The following is a 10,132-nucleotide window of genomic DNA, read 5'->3' on the forward strand; positions in this document are numbered from 1 at the left end:
TGTATTTTGCAATTAACACTTAGCAAAAATGTAGCCCATTAATAAAATTTCTCCTTTTCTCTCCATCTCCACGGTCGACGGTTTCTCTCATCTTTTGTAGTTTTCTCTTTTGCTCCAAATCAATTCTACATTTTTAACAATATCGTCACATGTGTTTGAACATTAATAAGTATAATATTGCTGGAAGGAATATAGTTAATGTGCATTACACGAGCATGATGCTCACGATTGATTGTCACATATGGTATGTAAGATATCATATCATTTCTTAGATAATAATAGTCCATACAAGTGGAGCTCCTGCCAACAAGAAATAGATGACTCTAAACTGAAAACTAAACACGAACTAATATTGTTACATGCATATATATTTTCAACCAGTGCATCTAGCAGCCACCGCCTCAGTCTCCGCCACACCCCCCGCCACATCCCCCGCCACTGCCTCGAGCATTATGTTTGCGTTTGTTGTCACCGCCATCGGCACAAGCAAATAAGAGCATAGACATGACTGAAATGGAGACAAGTAGAAGCATCACTCGGAGTGGCGGAGCCACGCTGGGGCATGGGGGGCCCTTGGGCCCCCCAGCCATTCGAGTTTTAAGTATATTATATATATTCAGAGGCATTACTAATATTACTTGTTAGTGCAGTTGGAAAGTGAAGCTAGCTACAGACCATAGTTGAGGTGGAGGTACTGGGTTTGATTCTCAGCTAGCACGCCTTCCAGTTTTAAATTTCGCCCAGTTTTATATCTTAGAGATGTGCTATATTTATTCAATAACTTTTACTGTCAATTAATTTTTTAGAGATGTGTTTAATTCATGACTTTTGAAGAGTATTAGTTTGAAAGGATATTATTTGTTCAATAACTTGTCAATATTGTAATATACATTTTTATCTACTTTTTTTTATTAGTATTGTAATATAATTAATGGTTTTATCAAAAAAATTTAATATGTACACTTAAACAATTGCTTTACTTATAAAAAACTTAATTTTATTAGTAGGTAATTTTTTTTTTAGATCATCACAAAGTTATTATATCAATATTCTTGATTAGATTAAATTTTCTTGATATGCATTTATTTCTTTGTACTAAATATCTGAAAACATTCCTTTATTTTTAAGATATTCTAATTCTAAATGATGAAAAAAGGCAAAATATAAAAGGGTCTTCTTACGACTAATTTCGATGATCTAATTCTAAATGATGAAATAAGGCATAACATAAAAGGGTCTTCCTACGATTAATTTCGATAACAAAATCATCGAGAGATACCCATATTTATTAACAGTGAGCGCTAAAACTTTTCTTCTTCTTGGACCCCCCACCGCAAAATTCCTGGCTCCGCCACTGATCACTCCAAACCCCCAACCCTCAAACCCTTCATTCATTATATATACTCTCTTCAAAAACTCTTCCCATTTTATCACTGTACACAATATTATGTATGTATGCATGTACATATATAGTTGCATTAAGATAGACTGAGTCAATAGCCGCCAATTCAATTTTAAATTGATTAAGAAAATCGGCAATTTGAAGGAAAATATGTGTGTGGTTTCTAATAACTATGTCATAATGAATTGTAGTTGTATTATGATTTTGATGTTTTGGATTATCCGAAAATATCTTTGATAAATTTTCATACATACTGGTGATTCTTTCTCATTAAAACATGTGTCATCCACAAATATGACTATTTATTTTAGGACGAAGGTAGTATTGTTTAGAGGATAATGAATGAAGGGTTTGAATAATCGTCATTCATATTTTCTTCAGCATGATTTTGACGACATGTCTTATTATATTTATGACATTATTTTCTGCCCACCAATCGTAACATGCCAAGCAATCCATTATCCCAACTATATCTGTATACAGTGCCAAAGCCAGGATTTTGCCGATAAAAAGCCCAGGTCAGTGTTAATAATTGTGGACTATTTAAAACAATTAATTGCGATATTGACAATAGACGAGTAATTTGTGGAATACAATCTAGTTACAATATTCTTTCAATAATTTTTCTACACATCTTTACTGTAAACTTATATAACTGCATAAAACTTAATACTATAAATGATAAAAATATAAATCAAAGACAATTTTTTATATGTGATCAACTCACATATGCATGATATACCTCCAATTAAGTTTCTTGAATTAGTATGACTAAGTAAAACAGCAGAATTTTAGAGCATCCGCAGCGGTGAAGGCTGCGGTGCTCGTCCGTCCGTGCCAGCGGCACGGCGCTGTCCTTAGCTAAGAGCACGTCCGTGCCGCTGAGCAGCACACGTGGCGACGCCTCATTCGCCAACGGCATAGCCGTTGGCTTATTTAATTTTTTTTTAAAATTCGAAATTAATTGAAAAAAATGTTTTTAAATAAAAAAAATATTTTCCCACTTCCCAAAAAAAATATATCCGTTTTCTTCCCACTTTTAATTTATTTTTCAATTTTTTCCCCCAAAATTCACATTTTCATCTGTAAATACCATCACTTCAACACAAAAAAATCACATTCTCATCTATTCTATCATCATCTACATTCTCTTATCTTTTTTCCTCATACTCTCTCATCTAAATTCCCACCACACTACACAATGTCCGGCTCCAGCGATCACCCCTGCGGCAATCGTGGTTGGAACCGCGATTGGTTCGACTCCGGCGAATTCCCTAGTCCGGAAACACAATTTACGGCCCCTCCTCAAACCCAAGGTTCGCAAGCTCCGGGTGGCTACCGTCCTTACCCGGTGCACGACCTAAATGCCTCCAGGTTCGGGTGGGCACCCGAACCCGGATCTGGAGGGAGCAGCAGCTCTACTCCTACTCCTACTTCTATTCCTACTCCTACTCCTCATCACTGCCGCACGAGCGAGCTCGACATCATCACTGCCGCCTTGGCGACCTACCAACGCACGGAGTTCAATCCGTTCAAGTACCTCGATTGTTGGAAGGAGGGGCGCCAACATCCAAAGTATAGGGGCGGCATAGTAGCATCCTCCTCCAGCTTCTCCAAACGGTCGAGGTCGGTAGTCCTATCCGATGGCGCCTCCGATGATGTGGCTACCCAGCTTGCCGGAGTTAACTTGGGTAGCCCCGACGCTGGCCCGAGCAGTTTCCGCCGGCCGCAAGGAAAGAAGAAGGCGGCGACCACCCGCCGCCGCGCCTCGACTCCATCCGCCCCCGCCCCCGCTCCCTTTGTGCCTCCTCCACCCCCGAACAACACGTTGTGGACCCTCTTGGGTCAACTCTATTTGAAGGATACGTCTAAGATGACTCTGGATCAACTTGCAACACATGAGCAAATGATCCGGGGTCTCAAGAGGCAATTGGGTTAGAGGACTAGTCTTCCACGTGTGTAATTTTTAATTTGTAGGATTTTAATTATGTATTTTTTTTATTTTCTAGGATTTTAATTATGTATTTTTATTTTTTAGTATTTTAATTATGTAATTTTTATTTTTTAGGATTTTAATTATGTAATTTTTATTTTTTAATGTATTTTTATAATGTAGAAATGTTTTTAATAATTGGAGTATTTTAATTGAATAATAGAATGGTGGGACCCTTGAATTTGTCCTTAGCTAAGAGCACGGATGTGGGTGTTGTGCTCTTAGCTAAGGACAAGGAGTAAAAGTGGGTCAGGGTCCACTTCCGTGCTCTTAGCTAAGAGCACGGATGAGAATGTTCTTACAGTCTCTTAACTCCTTCACTTTCCTCTCCTTTTCATTTCAATTAATCCAAGCCACAAATTTTCACACCCTCTTAGTCCTTTCCATCCTTAACTTTTCATTTCAAATGACAATTGAGCGTTTTCCATAGTTCTCTGGGACCGGTGGTGGGTCGGCCAACCCTGCCGGACCCCACCTACCTCCGCCTCTAGCCTGGGGCCACTACCAAAATGGTGATCATACAAAAATGGTCAATTGGGGCTTCTAAAGTGGGACGGAGAGGGAGTAATAGTTTTATTTTCGGTTCGTCTGTCAATACTTGTTACACTTATTTTTTACTATCACTACTTTTGGTAATGAACGTCACATTTCACTAATTCATTTCACTCCCATTTTGTTATAAAAAATTATGATCCACATTGCACTAGCTTTTTCAACTCATTTTTCTTAATATTTCTCAAAATCCAAGCCGACTCATATGTTATAATAAAAATAATACTTGTACTAAAAAGTAGAATCCACATTGCACTAACTATTTCAATCTAGTTTTTCTTAAAATTCGAGCCATTCACATGTCCTTATAAAAAAGTAGCATTAACAATCTACTTACTTTTAAACCAACTCAACGTTATTTACATTTCTTAAAACTCAAATTAACAACTGACAAGGGAGTATCACACTGCTTATTTAGCACTAACAAACTAAACAGAAAATTAACGAAACATGATATGCAATAGATGACTCCAACCCAACCATCAACCATTAACCTAGTTGATAAGGCAACTGCCTTAATTTTCATTTTCTAATTTCCTCAACCAAACATTGGCCGGATATCACTTCTATGTTCTTGTCTCTATGCGATATTTTGTTTGAACAAAACTAGTTCTGTGTTCCCTTATAAGCTTAAAATTCTTTAATATTCGTTCTCACCAGGCGTAACAGCACTTACATGAGTGAAGCTCAGCGAAGTGCTCTGAACGCCTTGCTATTCCGCACTGGTGACCAATCTAGAGACATTGCCCTTGTTCTTGCCACAAACAGGCCGGGGGATCTTGATAGTGCTGTGACAGATCGCATTGATGAAGTTATTGAGTTCCCAATTCCCCGGGAGGATGAGCGCTTCAAACTGTTGAAGCTTTACCTGACAAAGTATCTATGCGGTGAAGGTGATAAAGATTCAAGATGGGGCAGATTCATTAAGAATACGCCACAGAAGATAACCGTAAAAGACCTATCAGATGATGTATTACGAGAAGCTGCCAGAAGGACTGAAGGCTTCTCAGGCCGTGAGATTGCAAAACTGATGGCAAGCGTTCAAGCAGCCGTGTATGGAAGGCTCGACTGTGTTCTTGACTCGATTCTGTTCCATGAGATTGTGGACTACAAAGTTGCGGAGCATCACCAACGGATAAAACTTGCAGCTGAGGCTTGAAAGGGTCGAGGCTTAGCCTATGAGATTATGGGAAAGTTGAATTGATTCGGTAAGTCCTCTTTTAAGCTAATACTAATAAAATCTTGTTTTCATTCATTAAAGAGCATATTGGGATACTATAATGTTATTCATTTATTCCTTGAGTGAAATCATATTACATAGAGCTTACTAATTTTGACTCTGAACATTGGTTTGTATTTTGGTTTAGATGAAAAATTATTTTCAACCATTACAAATACTTGTCTTTAGTTTGTGTTTCTTATCTTGGCTGAAGTTGAATAGACATTGTAATATGCACTATTCAAATTTTTGAATGAAAATTGTCGGTTCCTATGTTCAAACATTTCAATTTACTTTAATTCTCTTACACATTTAAATACGAGTACTATGATTTTGTGAGATTAGTTGAAGGGGTTGGCTATGACTAATTATCACATGATTTCCAATTTAGAATTGAGTCGTAAGATTCAATCTCATGAACCGTACACCATATTTAATTAGAGGTACAATTTGCAAACTGAACAATCCTTACAATGCTAATTACTCAATCCTCCAAAAAGAAAGTGCTAATAATATGAGATGAGAAGAGTAAAATTTAATTTTAAATGAAGAAAAATTGTTTATCGGCGAACTATTGCCTTAATATCAATTAATAACTCCCTGTTATCTGACAATGTTCAAAAATGAACTAAAAATGAAGGGTTCGATGATACTGCACTAGAAATTAGTTCAGCATTTGATCATAATCTATAATCATGTTTCGTGATGTATTCTCCTATCATCACTCATAATTGCCACATGTGCATAAATAATATTCCCTCCGTCCGCCATTATTTGTTAATATTTCTTTTAGGGACCATCCATAAATATTTATTGCACTTACTTTTTACCACCACCACTACTACTATTACTATTGGTAATGGACTTTTTACCATTAGTAGCACTCATACTTTTGGTAATGAAACTCAAATTTCACTAACTAATTTCACTCACATTTCCATTATAAAAATAATACTCCCACTCCAGTAACTTTTTTAATATATTTTTTTATATTTTTTAAAATCCGAGCCGAGTCAACTTGTGTTGACGGACAGCGGTACTATCACACTGCTTATTTAGCACTAACAAACTAATTAGTGGGTGTTTACATGGAGTTATCTAATGTTTGGTTGGACATCTTTTATATGCAAGATCAAGTTATAGAGTTAGGATATCTCATTTTAAAAAAGTAATCCATGTTCATTTACTATAATACCCCACCCTTTTGCCACCCAATCTAAATTTTCAATCCATGCAACATAAGACCGGCTTCACCTCGCATGCAGAGGAATTTGTGGGCAATAGTTATATGCTCTTGCACAATAATCAAAACTAAAGTTTTAAGCAATACAAACTTATAAAATGACAAACCAAACATGTACCCTATCTCACTCTAAACATTTTCTCATGGATCGCGAAAATCGACAAACCAAACGAGCCCTTAAACGGAAAACGAAACACATATAGTACTACTATAGACGACTCCAAACCCAACCATTCGCACATCTAAAAAGGACTGCCTCCGCCACAATCTCCGCCACATCCCCCGGCACCATCTCCGCCACATCCCCCACCTCCGCCTCCACCACATCCTCCACCTCCACCTCCACCACCACATCCCCCACCTCCGCCTCCACCTCCGCCATGACCTTGATGTCTCTTCTTCTTCTTTTTCTTCTTGTTGTGATCGGCGCAAGCGAATAAGAGCATAGACATGAGTGAAATGGAGACAAGCAGAAGCATCACTCCAAACCCCCAACCCTCATTACTTATCTCTCCCAAAACTCTTCCCATTTTGTCACTCTACACAATTGTATGTTTGTATGTACATATATAGTTGCACTAACAGAGACTGAGTCAATGCGCGCCAATTCAATTTTCTCTTATAAATTGACAATTTTCTCTTATGATTTTAAGTATGTTTTGGATTTTATCAAAAATATCTTTGATGAATTTGCATATTGACTGGTGATTCTTCTTTATATATTTATGAGATGATAATGATAATTCTGTGATGTAGAAAATCAATCGTGTTCATGATCTTGACATTCATGGAATGATACCAGTTTCTCATAGACAAATACTAAATCAAGACAATTCAAACTAGTACGGACATCCTCAAAAGAATGTGCAATCTTAAGATAATTTCAATTACGATCAAAGTATAGCTAATATTAAGTGCATAACTATAGAACGAATCTCAGTCATTAGATCAAAACGATTTAGTTCACTATATGAATTTAAAAACAAGGAGTGAACCAAAATACCTTTATAGTGAAGTATTTACTCTGTCAAGGATTTAGTTCACCGTAATCGCGTTTTGGGTCACTCCTTCGTGTGGTGAACTAAATCGCTCTTATAGTGAACTAAATTCGTATTCTCTAGCTAGTTATGCATTTAAGTAGTGATTTTCCTAGATCACTACTCCATATTTATAACTTTTAAGCATTGGGTTCAGTTTTCATAGTGTATACATCAGTGGATGTATAATATATTTATTGAAAATCATGATCATATTGGCATTTTTTATTGAAAATCATGAACATATTGTGCATAATTTACTTGTATTATGGTTCGATGTTTGGATAATCGGCGTTGATATATTCTTCAGAAATACTATCTTTCATCAATGCTCATATTAATGCATGCATGATTTGGACTACTTGTCTTATTATATACTCCATATGACTTACTTTTCTGCCCCAATTGTAAAGTTATAAGTTTTCCAAATATGTTAAAATCTTATCAGGAAATAATTGCTATAGGACTAGTAGTATTATTTATTCTATTGATCTATCATCTAGATATTTTTCTCTTACTATTCATCTCTTCTCGAACCCCCTACTGAAAATTGCTTATAGTTGTATATATTATTAATATGGATAATCAGTGTTGATACTTTCTTCAAAAATATTTTTGATCAACTCCCATATATAAAGCATTATCTTGAATGTATGATAACTCTAAGTTTCTTGAATTAGTAGTATAATTAAGTTAAGCCGCAGATTTTTACACTCTCTTTAACTCCTCACTTTCCTATCCTTTTCATTTCAATTAAGCTAAGCCACAGATCTTAATCCTTTCCATCCTTTAACTTTTCATTTCAATTGACGAAGCGTTTCCCGCAGTTCTCCGGGACCGGTGGTGGCCGGTAGGTAGGCCGACTCTGCCAAACCCCACCTACCTCCGCCACTAATGTCATCCCATGTACATATATACAAATACCAATACATGTTTAATACTAGTGGGTGCGTTAAAATGCTAATTTAGTTTATTAAAAATGTCAATACGATCATATTAAAATTGTCAACACATATTTGTGTTGACATTTAAATATCAATGTCAACATAATGTATTAAAATATCAACGTAACTTAAGTGTATGTTAACATTTCAGTATCATCGTGTTGACATTTTTAATATATTGCATTGATGAGTTAGCAACTTAAGAAAAAGTTAGCAACTGATGACACCCCTTAATACCAGAATCATATTAATGCACCTAAATGCGTGCTTTAATATATATCCCTATATTACAGCTATGTGATATACTATATAGTTGCATTTTTTTTATCACTGATTATTGACTATATACATTTGAGTTTTTATGGCTTAATAAGAGCTACCAATCATGTCCTAAGTTTATAGTATGAAAAATCCCTAACTCTTTCGTTCTTTATATATAAGAGAAATGTTTAGATTTGGAAGAGGCGGTTTTATGTTTTTTATTTCCTTTAATTTGGTTGGAATTACAGTTCATACACTCATTGCCATGTTGATATTCTGATTGTCGATTTTTTTTTTGTGAGAGCACATTTTATTTACAAGAAATGATAAGTACTACATGGTACAATGAGGGATTTTTTAGTAAACACTCCAAATGCTGAGACAAATTAAGCATTTAACCTAAAAAAAAGACGCATGTCACTAAATGGTGTGTTAACCAACGATTTATCAATGGATATCATGCCATCATTAATTATTGACGAATTACCTACAAATAAAGTTGTCAACGAACTCTCTGTTGGATTTCGGATGAGCATTTGTAAGTAGCCAATTTTGAAATGACCGTCTTCTTTACTGATATTAGCCGTTGATATTAGTCGTCGATATCCCTATTTTATAATATGTGGGGCCATCAAGAATGCAGGTTGTACATCCACATTAAAAACATCCAAATAAATACTACTCCACTAAATTAAGAATTGCAATGAAACAAAGAGTCCAATAAAACATGAGATGTGACATGTTGGAAAACGTGTATATGAATCCTAGTTATATATACTCTCTCTGTTTAGCTATAGTTGAGGTGAAACTTTTGGGCACGGAGTTTTAGAAATGAATATTAAGTGTGTTAAATAAATAGATAAAATATTAAGAGAGGAAAAGATAGAGATAATAAAGTATAAAGTGAATAAAGTAGAGAGAATAAAGTAAGAGAGAATAAAGTAAGAAATAGAAAAAGTTATTATATATGGAAATGACTCAACTATAAAGAAACTTCCCGAAATGGTAAAATGACTCAACTATGACGAAACGAGGGGAATATATACATAAGCGCTTCCATCGTAACCATATGTTTTGAGATGTATTCCCTTATGATCACAAATTGTTACATTACATGTGCACAAATAATAATAGTATCACACTTATTTCATTAATTTATCATGAATAAACTAAATTGAAAATGAAAGGCAGTATCACGAACAAACTAAACAGAAAATAAAACACTATAAAAAATAGATGACTCTAAACTCAAAATTATACACGAACTAGTATCATTACATGCATATATATATCTTCAGCAAGTGCATCTAGCAGCCACCGCCTCCGCCACATCCCCCGCCTCCGCCACATCCCCCGCCTCCGCCACAGCCACCGCCTCCACCACATCCCCCTCCACCACTGGTCCATATCGCGGCTCCGCCTGCAGCTCCAGCTTTATGAGTGCTACTGTCGTCACCGCCATCGGCACAAGCAAATAAGAG

At 35.9% G+C, this 10,132-nt stretch overlaps 1 protein-coding gene across 1 annotated transcript; it reads left to right on the top strand.

The window, feature by feature from the left end:
- The first annotated feature begins 4,513 nt into the window (after positions 1–4,513).
- Positions 4,514–5,449, top strand: LOC125186673 (uncharacterized). Its single transcript, XM_048083089.2, has one exon. The coding sequence runs from the start codon at positions 4,624–4,626 to the stop codon at positions 5,104–5,106; it is 483 nt and encodes a 160-aa protein (XP_047939046.2). The 5' UTR covers positions 4,514–4,623; the 3' UTR covers positions 5,107–5,449.
- Positions 5,450–10,132: the final 4,683 nt, after the last annotated feature.

Source organism: Salvia hispanica, chromosome 5, assembly GCF_029641045.1.
Source record: "Salvia hispanica isolate PSC_SH4W2 chromosome 5, Shi_PSC_v1, whole genome shotgun sequence".
Lineage (NCBI taxonomy): Eukaryota > Viridiplantae > Streptophyta > Magnoliopsida > Lamiales > Lamiaceae > Salvia > Salvia hispanica.